This window comes from Argopecten irradians, chromosome 3 (genome assembly GCF_041381155.1).
Source record: "Argopecten irradians isolate NY chromosome 3, Ai_NY, whole genome shotgun sequence".
Taxonomy (NCBI): Eukaryota; Metazoa; Mollusca; class Bivalvia; order Pectinida; family Pectinidae; genus Argopecten; species Argopecten irradians.
The window spans coordinates 55,210,409-55,230,916 of NC_091136.1; the positions used below are offsets into that span (position 1 = coordinate 55,210,409).

The window sequence follows — 20,508 nt, forward strand, 5'->3', positions numbered from 1 at the left end:
ATTCCACTTCCCGCTGAAAATATGAAGCGGCATCATTCCCTGTTGTTGCTACCCTAATGGTATGTGTGCCCAGAGACATTCATTATGTAAATGCTATTTTTTTCACTTTCAGGCATTTTATCCACCTTGCACATGTCGCATGGCGTGTATTTAGGTGGGTTTTTTTTCCATTATGCTTGCTACAGTTTTCTAGTACGCAACTGTAAAAGACTAAAAACGAATAATTCTGATAGACTTTCCAAAGCATATCTCACCACTATCAATGAGCTCTCTTATGAGCATGCATTAGAAGTTTCCTAATTCCTATGATGTCGGATATCATAATCCACAAAGGATAAAGTATCTAGTCCGTGTACCTCATGTAGAGTGTTTTATTGGCCCTCCCCCCTCCCACACACACAGAGAGTTTTTTTATTATTATTATTTTTCTCTTGGCATCAGCTCATTGCCTGTGTTTGAGTGCAGTGAACACAATGGAATATTCCATGCACACAATTCACACATGTTCTAATATGGATAATCTAGTCTGCAACTACTAGTGTCCACTCGTGAGGCGATTTCCAGATTTGTGGATAAGAGAAAACTATTGGTCAGGTGACATAATCATGATATCACTATTGATTATAAAGTTGATCAATATGGATGATCTCATAGATATCAAATCATAAGTATGATACCTTCATTAGGCACTATGTACACATGGTTACCAAACACGTGACGAAGAGCAGTGTCTTGGAATGGTTTGTGCGTAACAAACAAATTCCTGTTGTTTGTCCAATTTGGATAAAAGTTGCTAATGGATAATACATGCTGACTGATTCATTTCAATGACAAACAGAATGTTTCTTTCCGATGTTCGAGTTGTGCGTAGAAACGGCGGTGAAAGCAGATACACCGTGAATGGACCACTTCCTGTATCTGAGTGACGTATGGGGTTTATGTCCCTGTATTAAGTAAGTGGTTCTAGACAAACGCAATAGAATACACCAGAAAGCCATTATCAAAGTTCAGCCGATGGCCACTGTATACAAACATAGGTTACAGTAAAAACCGGCGTCCATTAACGATAAATATATATTTGCACGGAAATAAAACCAGTGTATGGAAATTAAACATGCAGTATATCGGGAGTAACTGATAGCTATATAGTGTCGGCTAGGTTTCCTCTGTACTCTGGTACAGTCTACAATCCGCTGACAAATAATAACCGGAAGTTTAAACGGAGGTCAATTTCATTGGAAACATAGTATTGCATTTCTACTAAATGTCTGGATGTCCACCAGACCACCACTCATCAGCTCCTCTATAGTCTGGATGTCCACGACATCACCACTCATCAGCTCCTCTATAGTCTGGATGTCCACCAGATCACCACTCATCAGCTCCCCTATAGTCTGGATGTCCACCAGACCACCACTCATCAGCTCCTCTATAGTCTGGATGTCCACCAGACCACCACTCATCAGCTCCTCTATAGTCTGGATGTCCACCACATCACCACTCATCAGCTCCTCTATAGTCTGGATGTCCACCAGACCACCACTCATCAGCTCCTCTATAGTCTGGATGTCCACCACATCACCACTCATCAGCTCCTCTATAGTCTGGATGTCCACCAGACCACCACTCATCAGCTCCCCTATAGTCTGGATGTCCACCAGACCACCACTCATCAGCTCCCCTATAGTCTGGATGTCCACCACATCACCACTCATCAGCTCCTCTATAGTCTGGATGTCCACCACATCACCACTCATCAGCTCCCCTATAGTCTGGATGTCCACCACACACCACTCATCAGCTCCTCTATAGTCTGGATGTCCACCACATCACCACTCATCAGCTCCCCTATAGTCTGGATGTCCACCAACACCACTCATCAGCTCCCTATAGTCGTGTCATCACATCAGCTCCCTATAGTCTGGATGTCCACCAGACCACCACTCATCAGCTTCTCTATAGTCGGGATGTCCACCACATCACCACTCATCAGCTCCTCTATAGTCTGGATGTCCACCACATACCACCACTCATCAGCTCCCCTATAGTCTGGATGTCCACCAGACCACCACTCATCAGCTCCCCTATAGTCTGGATGTCCACCAGACCACCACTCATCAGCTTCTCTATAGTCTGGATGTCCACCAGACCACCACTCATCAGCTCCCCTATAGTCGGGATGTCCACCAGACCACCACTCATCAGCTCCCCTATAGTCTGGATGTCCACCACATCACCACTCATCAGCTCCTCTATAGTCGGGATGTCCACCACATCACCACTCATCAGCTCCCCTATAGTCTGGATGTCCACCAGACCACCACTCATCAGCTTCTCTATAGTCTGGATGTCCACCAGACCACCACTCATCAGCTCCTCTATAGTCGGATGTCCACCAGACCACCACTCATCAGCTCCCCTATAGTCTGGATGTCCACCAGACCACCACTCATCAGTCCCCTATAGTCGGATGTCCACCAGACCACCATTCATCAGCTTCTCTATAGTCGGGATGTCCACCAGACCACCACTCATCAGCTCCCCTATAGTCTGGATGTCCACCAGACCACCACTCATCAGCTCCTCTATAGTCTGGATGTCCACCACATCACCACTCATCAGCTCCCCTATAGTCTGGATGTCCACCAGACCACCACTCATCAGCTCCCCTATAGTCTAGATGTCCACCAGACCACCACTCATCAGCTCCTCTATAGTCGGGATGTCCACCACATCACCACTCATCAGCTCCTCTATAGTCTGGATGTCCACCAGACCACCACTCATCACTCCCCTATAGTCTGGATGTCCACCAGACCACCACTCATCAGCTCCTCTATAGTCGGGATGTCCACCACATCACCACTCATCAGCTCCCCTATAGTCTGGATGTCCACCACATCACCACTCATCAGCTCCCCTATAGTCTGGATGTCCACCAGACCACCACTCATCAGCTCCCCTATAGTCTGGATGTCCACCAGACCACCACTCATCAGCTTCTCTATAGTCTGGATGTCCACCAGACCACCACTCATCAGCTCCCCTATAGTCTAGATGTCCACCAGACCACCACTCATCAGCTCCTCTATAGTCTGGATGTCCACCACATCACCACTCATCAGCTCCCCTATAGTCTGGATGTCCACCAGATCACCACTCATCAGCTCCCCTATAGTCTGGATGTCCACCAGATCACCACTCATCAGCTCCCCTATAGTCTGGATGTCCACCAGACCACCACTCATCAGCTCCCCTATAGTCTGGATGTCCACCAGACCACCACTCATCAGCTCCTCTATAGTCTGGATGTCCACCACATCACCACTCATCAGCTCCTCTATAGTCTGGATGTCCACCACATCACCACTCATCAGCTCCCCTATAGTCTGGATGTCCACCAGACCACCACTCATCAGCTCCCCTATAGTCTGGATGTCCACCAGATCACCACTCATCAGCTCCTCTATAGTCTGGATGTCCACCACATCACCACTCATCAGCTCCCCTATACCCTAATGGGTATGTTATAACGTGGAGATTATTGTACATGCATCGTCATTATGAACAGATGCATAATGCTAACAATTTTATCAAATTAGAACACATGTTCCATGGTGGCAGTGTTTCTGGTTCTAACACTTCACTGGGCACCAGATCCTACACTTAACCTGTCGTTAACTTGTTCACGACGAACCAACTAAAGACGACGAAAGACACTAACTTGTAAAATCTCAATAAAGCATTGTCGATCTATAGGATATCATTTTCCATGAGCTTACGTGTCGGTACTGTTAATTTCTGATATACCCTATTCATTTGAAATACAACAAATGCATTTGTCTACATTTTCGAAAACATCAAGTTCTAGTTTTCATTTGTTCACCTACCCACGAGTTGGTAAATAGACGTTTAATATGGCGTCATGTCTTTAGAAACCTTGAGGCACTGCGTGCATTCGATTAGAAGCCATTGCAAATCCAAAGACATCTTACATGTTCACGCACTTGATAATAGGATCTGATTCTACAATAACCTTATGTGTTGTTTTTTTATCCCTCTTCGACCTTGATCCGTCGATTTCTGTTATTCTTGAAGTTTGTATAAACACATTGCCCAATCGATTTTCCCGTATCGTTCATGATACCAATGAGGATAAATAAGTTTGAACTCGGAAACACGTTCTATAACGATCAGAATCTAGATCTGCGACTTCGTCATGCGGACACTGTACATGTACAAATATGGTTCATTCTTCAGACCTAATACTGCTCCTTATTGCACTATAGCCCAAGTTAGATTTGTTCATATTGCACTGTCGTATAACAGAAAAACCTTTTTAGTTGAAGAATTTCTTTGAACTTCGTGATGAATTCCCAATACTTATCATGATCATGAGCCGAAAGACAATTGTGATGCAAAGCATGCCTGGATGCTTTCGTCCAAATAATATAGAATCTACATTCTATATCGGAATGTAACAGTTTTACACTGCTTAGCGTGAATGTTTCTATATGTCAGGCATGATTTTCAGTTTACCGAAGTGAAGTTGACATGCAATACATGCGTGTACATCTTTATTGAATTTGTCTGAAATTACTCCCATCCAAATACACCTTTCGGTCCTACATAATACCTTCTACGCGTCCATTTTTGACGCGTGCCAGTCTAATCGACAGACTATTGACTAAACAAAGAAAGATAACTCCTGCGAAAGCAAACCTGAAAACAACAAATAGAAGTGAGGAATACTTTTATTGTGTTTTGTTCAGCTGATTGACTGACATGCCCAGACGATGTAAGTTACACTGGATCAACATGAAAACATTGCCAACAAAACTATGTTTGCTAATTGTCATTACAAAGTACACACATTAACATTGTTGGACGGCATTTTACAAACAATCACAATATAATTTAATAATGTTATATAATTTCAAGCTTATACTCATGATAATATTAAAGATAAAGTGATGATATAAATTAATAAGAACAATTGCATCCATATAGAATGGAGAAATCCTGCATACAAATGTAACATATTTTTCAAAATGTTTTTTAGTTCAACATTTACATGACACACTACTGGCAGTGCATCTTGGAAAGTTTGGATTTTTCCACATTGAAGATGGCTACACATAAATCTGTATTGGTGATAAACTTCTATATATTGAAAACAAAATTCAGCCTATAACAGTGTGGGTTTTATCTTCAGTACCTCTGTAGACAATGAAAAAAGATCTGAAAGAACACTAAAACATGTCTGAAATACATGGATTACTTCAACAATCTTCTAATTACCACCTTAAACAGAAGTAAATAAAAATATGGTCTAGAAGGAATTACATCAGATTGTCATATACTCACTATTACAGAACATATACATAACAGATTCAAACAACTCATATACATATCACAGCCTGTATAACTAACAAACAATAGACAGACATTTTATCTAAAATATTCAAATAAATAAAACAAATAAATAACAGCAATTTTATGAAATATAAATGAATGGAAATGTAAAATAACTTTAATAAAAGGTATAAAAGGACAGATTTCATAATTTTCATACATGCAATGATTGCATATTATTTACATCTTATTGCATAAACATTCATAGCATTTACATTACTCAAATTTCTATGTATGTCTGATTGTCTTGTTTAAAGTTCACAAAATTTATCATACAATCAACAGTTTACACAAATTTTATGTAACAGAAGTGATGAAAATAGCTGCATATTTCCTATGTAATGATCAGAGTATAAGTAGGAGATCTTTTAGCAAAACTTTAGATCTTGATTTGTAACAGAACTAAATCAATCTCAGTTTAAAGTGATATGTCAAACTTCTCACCAGCACTGCCTCACAGAAATGTCCATTGCTCTATGTGTACAGAGGTAAACTTTTCTATATAGACCAATCAATAGACATAAATTTCAGGTCATATCTAAAATTATATTTTACCCAAGTTAAAAAAAACCTCCAGTCAATAATAAAAAGAGACCAAATAAAATAGATTAGTAATTCTAGAGGGAAATGGAAGGTAGTTTAACTGCAAAATAATTAACAGAAAGTGTTCTAAAAGAAACATTTGAAAGGGAAAGTCAACAGGGGCCAACAATTTCTAAACACTTGGAGCTCATGTTAAATGTTTATGATGAATTTATGAACATCATAGCCTAAAGAAAAACAATTGCTTTTAAAAAGGATTTTCAACACCTAATCATTCCAATAAATATTTCTATTTTTTCTTAAATGATATTATTTAGACACAATGAAGGCTATATAAAGAGGACAATAGGACACCAGATAATACCTTTGCTTCCAGGAGTGTGACCTACCTCCATTTTAACATCACCGGAGAACCAAGGTTGATTATATCACAAAACACTTATCATAATTAGCATAGCATAGTACAACCAACCAAGGATCTCCAACGATGCCATTTTAAAGGATATGATTATCCTATAGAAGTATTTATTCACACAAAATGGTGGAACTATACCTTGGTTTTAAGGAGTTGTGTGGTACCTTTTGGCAGTAAAAGTTCCACACAGCAGTTTAAAGGAGATAAGCTTGATAACAATAGATCATCTTAACTGAAAATTAAAGGTGGTACATGAATTGTATAGCTTGTGAAACAAGAATGTATGATTAGATGTATAGGACCAGCCCAAATTACTAAGTTTGTACCACCTGGGTCCCAAATGGTCAATTTTTCAACATTTGACATTTAAAACACGATTTGGCTACAAAGACCATCTTGTGTTTTTTGGATGGTCTTTATAGACAGCTTTGACAGTAATAAGAACAAATCCCATTGTTTCAGTGATTAGTGTTAATTATATTAATCAACTGAAATAAAGATTTGCAATTTTTTTAACAAAAAGAATTGATCATTCTTTAATTCATCATATAATTTGCAAACTAAAGCAAAGCTTGTTTTGTTGAGGTATGCAGTCTATAAATACACCCCTTAGTCCCAGTAAGTGGTTTAATCCTTCTCAAAGTTAATATTGTACCAGGACAGAGGGATTGACACATAATTGGATAAGCTGTGTTTACAAACATCTCTATAACAATCTATATCTACCAGCATGGCAGGAAGCTGCTGGGTAAAGTCATTCTACCACAGGACTAGTCAGTGGTCATTGGTCAGTGGTCAGTAGTCTGTCTGGCTACCTGTGCCTCCAAACTCTTCATTTTTTTCTCCTGAGATGTCAGTTGTTCTTTTAGCTGATGGAAAGAAAGAAATCTTTTGAGACAATATTATGTAATTAGTAATTAAAATTGAGATAATGATACAAAATTAAACATTATGACTGTGTTGACAAGTTTATATGAAATATTTAATTAATGTGCCACATTATATCGGTCAGTGACTTTATCTCAGACTGAACTACAACATGAATGTTTGTCAATAAGGTTAGTGAACACATTATATTGGTCAGTAACTTCATCTCAGACTGAACTACAACATGAATGTTTGTCAATAAGGTTAGTGAACACATTATATTGGTCAGTGACTTTATCTCAGACTGAACTACAACATGAATATGTGTTCATAAGGTTAGTGAACACATTATATTGGTCAGTGACTTTATCTCAGACTGAACTACAACATGAATGTTTGTCAATAAGGTTAGTGAACACATTATATCGGTCAGTGACTTTATCTCAGACTGAACTACAACATGAATATGTGTTCATAAGGTTAGTGAACACATTATATTGGTCAGTGACTTTATCTCAGACTGAACTACAACATGAATGTTTGTCAATAAGGTTAGTGAACACATTATATTGGTCAGTGACTTTATCTCAGACTGAACTACAACATGAATGTGTGTTCATAAGGTTAGTGAACACATTATATTGGTCAGTGACTTTATCTCAGACTGAACTACAACATGAATGTGTGTTCATAAGGTTAGTGAACACATTATATTGGTCAGTGACTTTATCTCAGACTGAACTACAACATGAATGTGTGTTCATAAGGTTAGTGAACACATTATATTGGTCAGTGACTTTATCTCAGACTGAACTACAACATGAATATGTGTTCATAAGGTTAGTGAACACATTATATTGGTCAGTGACTTTATCACAGACTGAACTACAACATGAATGTGTGTTCATAAGGTTAGTGAACACATTATATTGGTCAGTGACTTTATCACAGACTGAACTACAACATGAATATGTGTTCATAAGGTTAGTGAACACATTATATTGGTCAGTGACTTTATCACAGACTGAACTACAACATGAATATGTGTTCATAAGGTTAGTGAACACATTATATTGGTCAGTGACTTTATCACAGACTGAACTACAACATGAATATGTGTTCATAAGGTTAGTGAACACATTATATTGGTCAGTGACTTTATCTCAGACTGAACTACAACATGAATATGTGTTCAAAAGGTTAGTGACCACATTATATCGGTCAGTGACTTTATCACAGACTGAACTACAACATGAATATGTGTTCATAAGGTTAGTGAACACATTATATTGGTCAGTGACTTTATCACAGACTGAACTACAACATGAATATGTGTTCATAAGGTTAGTGAACACATTATATTGGTCAGTGACTTTATCACAGACTGAACTACAACATGAATATGTGTTCATAAGGTTAGTGAACACATTATATTGGTCAGTGACTTTATCACAGACTGAACTACAACATGAATATGTGTTCATAAGGTTAGTGAACACATTATATTGGTCAGTGACTTTATCACAGACTGAACTACAACATGAATATGTGTTCATATGGTTAGTGAACACATTATATTGGTCAGTGACTTTATCACAGACTGAACTACAACATGAATGTTTGTTAATAAGGTTAGTGAACACATTATATTGGTCAGTGACTTTATCACAGACTGAACTACAACATGAATATGTGTTCATAAGGTTAGTGAACACATTATATTGGTCAGTGACTTTATCTCAGACTGAACTACAACATGAATATGTGTTCAAAAGGTTAGTGACCACATTATATCGGTCAGTGACTTTATCACAGACTGAACTACAACATGAATATGTGTTCATAAGGTTAGTGAACACATTATATTGGTCAGTGACTTTATCACAGACTGAACTACAACATGAATATGTGTTCATAATGGTTAGTGAACACATTATATTGGCCAGTGACTTTATCACAGACTGAACTACAACATGAATATGTGTTCATAAGGTTAGTGAACACATTATATTGGTCAGTGACTTTATCTCAGACTGAACTACAACATGAATGTTTGTCAATAAGGTTAGTGAACACATTATATTGGTCAGTGACTTTATCACAGACTGAACTACAACATGAATATGTGTTCATATGGTTAGTGAACACATTATATTGGCCAGTGACTTTATCACAGACTGAACTACAACATGAATGTTTGTTAATAAGGTTAGTGAACACATTATATTGGTCAGTGACTTTATCACAGACTGAACTACAACATGAATATTGTAAAAGGTTGATAGTCAGTCAACTAAAGGTTTAGTAGAACACATTATATTGGTCAGTGACTTTATCTCAGACTGAACTACAACATGAATATGTGTTCATAAGGTTAGTGAACACATTATATTGGCCAGTGACTTTATCTCAGACTGAACTACAACATGAATATGTGTTCATAAGGTTAGTGAACACATTATATTGGTCAGTGACTTTATCTCAGACTGAACTACAACATGAATATGTGTGTTCATAAGGTTAGTGAACACATTATATTGGTCAGTGACTTTATCTCAGACTGAACTACAACATGAATATGTGTTCATAAGGTTAGTGAACACATTATATTGGTCAGTGACTTTATCACAGACTGAACTACAACATGAATATGTGTTCATAAGGTTAGTGAACACATTATATTGGTCAGTGACTTTATCACAGACTGAACTACAACATGAATATGTGTTCATAAGGTTAGTGAACACATTATATTGGTCAGTGACTTTATCTCAGACTGAACTACAACATGAATATGTGTTCATAAGGTTAGTGAACACATTATATTGGTCAGTGACTTTATCACAGACTGAACTACAACATGAATGTGTGTTCATAAGGTTAGTGAACACATTATATTGGTCAGTGACTTTATCACAGACTGAACTACAACATGAATGTGTGTTCATAAGGTTAGTGAACACATTATATTGGTCAGTGACTTTATCTCAGACTGAACTACAACATGAATATGTGTTCATAAGGTTAGTGAACACATTATATTGGTCAGTGACTTTATCACAGACTGAACTACAACATGAATGTGTGTTCATAAGGTTAGTGAACACATTATATTGGTCAGTGACTTTATCACAGACTGAACTACAACATGAATATGTGTTCATAAGGTTAGTGAACACATTATATTGGTCAGTGACTTTATCTCAGACTGAACTACAACATGAATATGTGTTCATAAGGTTAGTGAACACATTATATTGGTCAGTGACTTTATCTCAGACTGAACTACAACATGAATATGTGTTCATAAGGTTAGTGAACACATTATATTGGTCAGTGACTTTATCACAGACTGAACTACAACATGAATGTGTGTTCATAAGGTTAGTGAACACATTATATTGGTCAGTGACTTTATCTCAGACTGAACTACAACATGAATATGTGTTCATAAGGTTAGTGAACACATTATATTGGTCAGTGACTTTATCTCAGACTGAACTACAACATGAATATGTGTTCATAAGGTTAGTGAACACATTATATTGGTCAGTGACTTTATCTCAGACTGAACTACAACATGAATATGTGTTCATAAGGTTAGTGAACACATTATATTGGTCAGTGACTTTATCACAGACTGAACTACAACATGAATATGTGTTCATAAGGTTAGTGAACACATTATATTGGTCAGTGACTTTATCTCAGACTGAACTACAACATGAATATGTGTTCAAAAGGTTAGTGAACACATTATATTGGTCAGTGACTTTATCACAGACTGAACTACAACATGAATATGTGTTCATAAGGTTAGTGAACACATTATATTGGTCAGTGACTTTATCTCAGACTGAACTACAACATGAATGTTTGTCAATAAGGTTAGTGAACACATTATATCGGTCAGTGACTTTATCTCAGACTGAACTACAACATGAATATGTGTTCATATGGTTAGTGAACACATTATATTGGCCAGTGACTTTATCACAGACTGAACTACAACATGAATATGTGTTCATAAGGTTAGTGAACACATTATATTGGTCAGTGACTTTATCACAGACTGAACTACAACATGAATATGTGTTCATAAGGTTAGTGAACACATTATATTGGTCAGTGACTTTATCTCAGACTGAACTACAACATGAATATGTGTTCATAAGGTTAGTGAACACATTATATTGGTCAGTGACTTTATCTCAGACTGAACTACAACATGAATGTGTGTCAATAAGGTTAGTGAACACATTATATTGGTCAGTGACTTTATCACAGACTGAACTACAACATGAATATGTGTTCAATATGGTTAGTGAACACATTATATTGGTCATAGTGACTTTATCTCAGACTGAACTACAACATGAATGTGTGTCAATAAGGTTAGTGAACACATTATATTGGTCAGTGACTTTATCTCAGACTGAACTACAACATGAATGTGTGTTCATAAGGTTAGTGAACACATTATATTGGTCAGTGACTTTATCTCAGACTGAACTACAACATGAATATGTGTTCATAAGGTTAGTGAACACATTATATTGGTCAGTGACTTTATCACAGACTGAACTACAACATGAATGTGTGTTCATAAGGTTAGTGAACACATTATATTGGTCAGTGACTTTATCTCAGACTGAACTACAACATGAATGTGTGTTCATAAGGTTAGTGAACACATTATATTGGTCAGTGACTTTATCACAGACTGAACTACAACATGAATGTGTGTTCATAAGGTTAGTGAACACATTATATTGGTCAGTGACTTTATCTCAGACTGAACTACAACATGAATATGTGTTCATAAGGTTAGTGAACACATTATATTGGTCAGTGACTTTATCACAGACTGAACTACAACATGAATGTTTGTTAATAAGGTTAGTGAACACATTATATTGGTCAGTGACTTTATCTCAGACTGAACTACAACATGAATATGTGTTCATAAGGTTAGTGAACACATTATATTGGTCAGTGACTTTATCACAGACTGAACTACAACATGAATGTTTGTTAATAAGGTTAGTGAACACATTATATTGGTCAGTGACTTTATCTCAGACTGAACTACAACATGAATGTGTGTTCATAAGGTTAGTGAACACATTATATTGGTCAGTGACTTTATCACAGACTGAACTACAACATGAATATGTGTTCATAAGGTTAGTGAACACATTATATTGGTCAGTGACTTTATCTCAGACTGAACTACAACATGAATGTTTGTTAATAAGGTTAGTGAACACATTATATTGGTCAGTGACTTTATCTCAGACTGAACTACAACATGAATGTGTTGTTAATAAGGTTAGTGAACACATTATATTGGTCAGTGACTTTATCTCAGACTGAACTACAACATGAATATGTGTTCATAAGGTTAGTGAACACATTATATCGGTCAGTGACTTTATCTCAGACTGAACTACAACATGAATGTGTGTTCATAAGGTTAGTGAACACATTATATTGGTCAGTGACTTTATCACAGACTGAACTACAACATGAATGTGTGTTCATAAGGTTAGTGAACACATTATATTGGTCAGTGACTTTATCTCAGACTGAACTACAACATGAATATGTGTTCATAAGGTTAGTGAACACATGATATTGGTCAGTGACTTTATCACAGACTGAACTACAACATGAATGTGTGTTCATAAGGTTAGTGAACACATTATATTGGTCAGTGACTTTATCACAGACTGAACTACAACATGAATATGTGTTCATAAGGTTAGTGAACACATTATATTGGTCAGTGACTTTATCACAGACTGAACTACAACATGAATGTGTGTTCATAAGGTTAGTGAACACATTATATTGGTCAGTGACTTTATCTCAGACTGAACTACAACATGAATATGTGTTCATATGGTTAGTGAACACATTATATTGGTCAGTGACTTTATCACAGACTGAACTACAACAACATGATGTGTGTTCATAATTGGTTAGTGAACACATTATATTGGTCAGTGACTTTATCACAGACTGAACTACAACATGAATATGTGTTCATAAGGTTAGTGAACACATTATATTGGTCAGTGACTTTAACTCAGACTGAACTACAACATGAATATGTGTTCATATGGTTAGTGAACACATTATATATTGGTCAGTAACTTTATCTCAGACTGAACTACAACATGAATATGTGTTCATAAGGTTAGTGAACACATTATATTGGTCAGTAACTTTATCTCAGACTGAACTACAACATGAATGTTTGTTCAATAAGGTTAGTGAACACATTATATTGGTCAGTGACTTTATCACAGACTGAACTACAACATGAATATGTGTTCATAAGGTTAGTGAACACATTATATTGGTCAGTGACTTTATCTCAGACTGAACTACAACATGAATATGTGTTCATAAGGTTAGTGAACACATTATATTGGTCAGTGACTTTATCTCAGACTGAACTACAACATGAATGTGTGTTCATAAGGTTAGTGAACACATTATATTGGTCAGTGACTTTATCTCAGACTGAACTACAACATGAATATGTGTTCATAAGGTTAGTGAACACATTATATTGGTCAGTGACTTTATCACAGACTGAACTACAACATGAATATGTGTTCATAAGGTTAGTGAACACATTATATTGGTCAGTGACTTTATCTCAGACTGAACTACAACATGAATGTGTGTTCAATAAGGTTAGTGAACACATTATATTGGTCAGTGACTTTATCTCAGACTGAACTACAACATGAATATGTGTTCATAAGGTTAGTGAACACATTATATTGGTCAGTGACTTTATCACAGACTGAACTACAACATGAATATGTGTTCATAAGGTTAGTGAACACATTATATTGGTCAGTGACTTTATCACAGACTGAACTACAACATGAATATGTGTTCATAAGGTTAGTGAACACATTATATTGGTCAGTGACTTTATCACAGACTGAACTACAACATGAATGTGTGTTCATAAGGTTAGTGAACACATTATATTGGTCAGTAACTTTATCTCAGACTGAACTACAACATGAATATGTGTTCATAAGGTTAGTGAACACATTATATTGGTCAGTGACTTTATCTCAGACTGAACTACAACATGAATTTTGTTCATAAGGTTAGTGAACACATTATATTGGTCAGTGACTTTATCTCAGACTGAACTACAACATGAATGTGTGTTCATAAGGTTAGTGAACACATTATATTGGTCAGTGACTTTATCTCAGACTGAACTACAACATGAATGTGTGTTCATAAGGTTAGTGAACACATTATATTGGTCAGTGACTTTATCACAGACTGAACTACAACATGAATGTGTGTTCATAAGGTTAGTGAACACATTATATTGGTCAGTGACTTTATCTCAGACTGAACTACAACATGAATATGTGTTCAATAAGGTTAGTGAACACATTATATTGGTCAGTGACTTTATCTCAGACTGAACTACAACATGAATGTGTGTTCATAAGGTTAGTGAACACATTATATTGGTCAGTGACTTTATCTCAGACTGAACTACAACATGAATATGTGTTCATAAGGTTAGTGAACACATTATATTGGCCAGTGACTTTATCACAGACTGAACTACAACATGAATATGTGTTCATAAGGTTAGTGAACACATTATATTGGTCAGTGACTTTATCACAGACTGAACTACAACATGAATATGTGTTCATAAGGTTAGTGAACACATTATATTGGTCAGTGACTTTATCTCAGACTGAACTACAACATGAATATGTGTTCATAAGGTTAGTGAACACATTATATTGGTCAGTGACTTTATCTCAGACTGAACTACAACATGAATATGTGTTCATAAGGTTAGTGAACACATTATATTGGTCAGTGACTTTATCTCAGACTGAACTACAACATGAATGTGTGTTCATAAGGTTAGTGAACACATTATATTGGTCAGTGACTTTATCACAGACTGAACTACAACATGAATGTTTGTTCATAAGGTTAGTGAACACATTATATTGGTCAGTGACTTTATCTCAGACTGAACTACAACATGAATATGTGTTCATAAGGTTAGTGAACACATTATATTGGTCAGTGACTTTATCTCAGACTGAACTACAACATGAATGTGTGTTCATAAGGTTAGTGAACACATTATATTGGTCAGTGACTTTATCTCAGACTGAACTACAACATGAATATGTGTTCATAAGGTTAGTGAACACATTATATTGGTCAGTGACTTTATCACAGACTGAACTACAACATGAATATGTGTCAATAAGGTTAGTGAACACATTATATTGGTCAGTGACTTTATCACAGACTGAACTACAACATGAATGTTTGTTAATAAGGTTAGTGAACACATTATATTGGTCAGTGACTTTATCTCAGACTGAACTACAACATGAATATGTGTTCATAAGGTTAGTGAACACATTATATTGGTCAGTGACTTTATCTCAGACTGAACTACAACATGAATATGTGTTCATAAGGTTAGTGAACACATTATATTGGTCAGTGACTTTATCACAGACTGAACTACAACATGAATATGTGTTCATAAGGTTAGTGAACACATTATATTGGTCAGTGACTTTATCACAGACTGAACTACAACATGAATGTGTGCTCATAAGGTTAGTGAACACATTATATTGGTCAGTAACTTTATCTCAGACTGAACTACAACATGAATGTTTTCATAAGGTTAGTGAACACATTATATTGGTCAGTGACTTTATCTCAGACTGAACTACAACATGAATGTTGTGTTCATAAGGTTAGTGAACACATTATATTGGTCAGTGACTTTATCTCAGACTGAACTACAACATGAATGTGTGTTCATAAGGTTAGTGAACACATTATATTGGTCAGTGACTTTATCTCAGACTGAACTACAACATGAATATGTGTTCATAAGGTTAGTGAACACATTATATTGGTCAGTGACTTTATCAGACAGACTGAAACTACAACATAAATGTGTCAGATTTTAGGTTAGTGAACACATTATATTGGTCAGTGACTTTATCTCAGACTGAACTACAACATGAATGTTTGTTAATAAGGTTAGTGAACACATTAAATTGGTCAGTGACTTTATCTCAGACTGAATATAACATGAATATGTGTTCATAAGGTTAGTGAACACATTATATTGGTCAGTGACTTTATCACAGACTGAACTACAACATGAATATGTGTTCATAAGGTTAGTGAACACATTATATTGGTCAGTGACTTTATCTCAGACTGAACTACAACATGAATATGTGTTCATAAGGTTAGTGAACACATTATATTGGTCAGTGACTTTATCACAGACTGAACTACAACATGAATATGTGTTCATAAGGTTAGTGAACACATTATATTGGTCAGTGACTTTATCTCAGACTGAACTACAACATGAATGTGTGTCAATAAGGTTAGTGAACACATTATATTGGTCAGTGACTTTATCTCAGACTGAACTACAACATGAATATGTGTTCATAAGGTTAGTGAACACATTATATTGGTCAGTGACTTTATCACAGACTGAACTACAACATGAATGTGTGTTCATAAGGTTAGTGAACACATTATATTGGTCAGTGACTTTATCACAGACTGAACTACAACATGAATATGTGTTCATAAGGTTAGTGAACACATTATATTGGTCAGTGACTTTATCACAGACTGAACTACAACATGAATGTGTGTTCATAAGGTTAGTGAACACATTATATTGGTCAGTGACTTTATCACAGACTGAACTACAACATGAATGTGTGTTCATAAGGTTAGTGAACACATTATATTGGTCAGTGACTTTATCTCAGACTGAACTACAACATGAATATTGTGTTCATAAGGTTAGTGAACACATTATATTGGTCAGTGACTTTATCTCAGACTGAACTACAACATGAATGTGTGTTCATAAGGTTAGTGAACACATTATATTGGTCAGTGACTTTATCTCAGACTGAACTACAACATGAATGTGTGTTCATAAGGTTAGTGAACACATTATATTGGTCAGTAACTTTATCTCAGACTGAACTACAACATGAATGTGTGTTCATAAGGTTAGTGAACACATTATATTGGTCAGTGACTTTATCTCAGACTGAACTACAACATGAATGTGTTCATAAGGTTAGTGAACACATTATATTGGTCAGTGACTTTATCACAGACTGAACTACAACATGAATATGTGTGTTCATAAGGTTAGTGAACACATTATATTGGTCAGTGACTTTATCTCAGACTGAACTACAACATGAATAGTGTTCATAAGGTTAGTGAACACATTATATTGGTCAGACTGAACTGACTTTAGTTATCACATGGCAGACTTATGACTGAACTACAACATGAATTGTGTTCATAAGGTTAGTGAACATTATATTGTCAGTGACTTTATCACAGACTGAACTACAACATGAATGTGTGTTCATAAGGTTAGTGAACACATTATATTGGTCAGTGACTTTTCACAGACTGAACTACAACATGAATGTGTGTTCATAAGGTTAGTGAACACATTATATTGGTCAGTGACTTTATCTCAGACTGAACTACAACATGAATATGTGTTCATAAGGTTAGTGAACACATTATATTGGTCAGTGACTTTATCTCAGACTGAACTACAACATGAATATGTGTTCATAAGGTTAGTGAACACATTATATTGGTCAGTGACTTTATCACAGACTGAACTACAACATGAATGTGTGTTCATAAGGTTAGTGAACACATTATATTGTTCAGTAACTTTATCTCAGACTGAACTACAACATGAATGTGTGTTCAAAAGGTTAGTGAACACATTATATTGGTCAGTGACTTTATCACAGACTGAACTACAACATGAATGTGTGTTCATAAGGTTAGTGAACACATTATATTGGTCAGTGACTTTATCACAGACTGAACTACAACATGAATTGTGTGTTCATAAGGTTAGTGAACACATTATATTGGTCAGTGACTTTATCACAGACTGAACTACAACATGAATGTTTGTTAATAAGGTTAGTGAACACATTATATTGGTCAGTGACTTTATCTCAGACTGAACTACAACATGAATATGTGTTCATAAGGTTAGTGAACACATTATATTGGTCAGTGACTTTATCACAGACTGAACTACAACATGAATGTGTGTTCATAAGGTTAGTGAACACATTATATTGGTCAGTGACTTTATCTCAGACTGAACTACAACATGAATATGTGTTCATAAGGTTAGTGAACACATTATATTGGTCAGTGACTTTATCACAGACTGAACTACAACATGAATATGTGTTCATAAGGTTAGTGAACACATTATATTGGTCAGTGACTTTATCTCAGACTGAACTACAACATGAATGTTTGTCAATAAGGTTAGTGAACACATTATATCGGTCAGTGACTTTATCTCAGACTGAACTACAACATGAATATGTGTTCATAAGGTTAGTGAACACATTATATTAGTCAGTGACTTTATCTCAGACTGAACTACAACATGAATGTTTGTCAATAAGGTTAGTGAACACATTAATAAACTTACTTGAGTATTTTCTAGCTCTATGTCGGCCACCTTCTGTTTAAGTAATGCTATCAATTCATCCTTCTCCAACATTTCTGTCTCTTTTTTAGATTCTGAAAGTTTTTCTTCTTTCTGTAAGATGCAATGAAAAAAGTTTAACATTTAAAGGATATTGCATAGCTTTTGAAAAGGTCAAAAAACAGTTTAAAACCTGTAGATTACATATGGAATCTTCATATTATTTTCCATTATAGTAAAGATAAATGTAATTAGGACTTGTTGAGTTCTAAAGGAATCATAATGGTGAAAGCATTTTAAATTATTTTTATCTGTACTTTTAAATTAACAGATTTTAAAGATTCATCTGTTGATAAAAAGTTTCCTGAAGATTTTAAGACAACTTTAAATTGGGTGTCTATCTATTAAATGATAATTTAATAAAACAATTATTAATGAAGCTTTGTGATGTGTTAAGTAAACAGAATATACTTGGCTTTAAATAAGTAAAGAGGTTAATTTTCTTTTTCTATTTAGAGATACTACATATACATATTGATTGACCTAATATTACAACAAGGTAATTTAATTATTATCTCCCCCTTTTTATCTTTTAATTTTGATTCCACAGTTGTGAATGTGGATTACCTATGGTCTGTGCAAAGTGGACTGTGGTATCAAGTGATTTAAAGCCCACACTTTTCAATTTGTAAGATGTTAGAAGGATGCAGTAATTTCAGATCATTCAACTGGTTTTTGTCTATCGCTGTGAGCTTGAATAGATATCCTTCGTTAATATTTTAATTTCTTTTCACTAGACAAGTGGTCCAGACCCCTATATAGAGCTGAGATAAAATACACACCTTGTGCAACTGAATTACCTTGACCTTTATTCAAGGTTACAGAGGTCACAAAATCTAAAAAATCTTTAATAAAATGAACTTTTCTCATTAGATGACGGGTCTATAATAGAGCCAGACACATGAAGATGAAGTTCTATCAAGTTAACTCAAAATAACTTTAGGTTTAGAAAAAGTTAATTACCATAGATTGCTCTGCCTCCTCTAGCTCCTCCCTATCAGCGTAGACCAGTGGTCCCCCCGGCTGTCCTGGGTACTGTATCGGGGGTGACACAGGTAAAGCATCAGGGTGGAATGGTATAAAGTCAGCATCCTCCAGCTCCTGCATTGTGTCATCAAACATGTGCATATACATGTAAAGGTATAGTTGACAATTATATCTACATTAAATAGTCATTTATTGTTATATATTTTATGCATCTGTTTTATTCAGTGAGCTTCTAATTGACTTACCGCCTGTAACCAGTCTGGAATATTGGACTCGTCAGGTTTGTCCCCTGATCCTGGCCTATCACTGCCCCCCGAAGAGGGCCGTCCCGAGTCCTGGTAAGTATAAGCTGCTGCCCCTCCTACTGGCGATGGTATGAATGGTGTGGCCCTTGGAGGAACATTCCAGTCCGACTGGGGCTCAGTAACCTCAGGCGAGTCTGGCTTCCCAGAATCCTTCATTTCTTCATTTCCAAGATAGTTCATACAAACACGAGGCTTAGATACACCATCACTATCTGTGAATAGTACATCTTCTTCTGCTACTGGAGGCGACGGTACAAACACTGCATACCAAGTAAGAGTGATAAACACAGTAAAATAATCACAAATAGGGTATCAAAGTACACTCTATGCTACATAAAGGT

At 36.0% G+C, this 20,508-nt stretch overlaps 1 protein-coding gene across 2 annotated transcripts in view; it reads right to left on the reverse strand.

Moving 5' to 3' along the window:
* Positions 1-4,736: 4,736 nt before the first annotated feature.
* Positions 4,737-20,508, reverse strand: part of LOC138319127 (serine/threonine-protein kinase Nek9-like) — a 44,366-nt gene continuing 28,594 nt past the window's right edge. For both annotated transcript variants that reach the window (XM_069262056.1, XM_069262055.1), the window contains 4 exons: positions 20,108-20,427; positions 19,839-19,976; positions 18,819-18,929; positions 4,737-7,242 (listed from right to left, as the gene is read on the reverse strand). In XM_069262056.1, the coding sequence (XP_069118157.1) occupies positions 7,162-7,242; positions 18,819-18,929; positions 19,839-19,976; positions 20,108-20,427 (650 nt within the window). In that variant the 3' untranslated portion in view covers positions 4,737-7,161. The remainder of the gene's footprint in view (positions 7,243-18,818; positions 18,930-19,838; positions 19,977-20,107; positions 20,428-20,508) is intronic.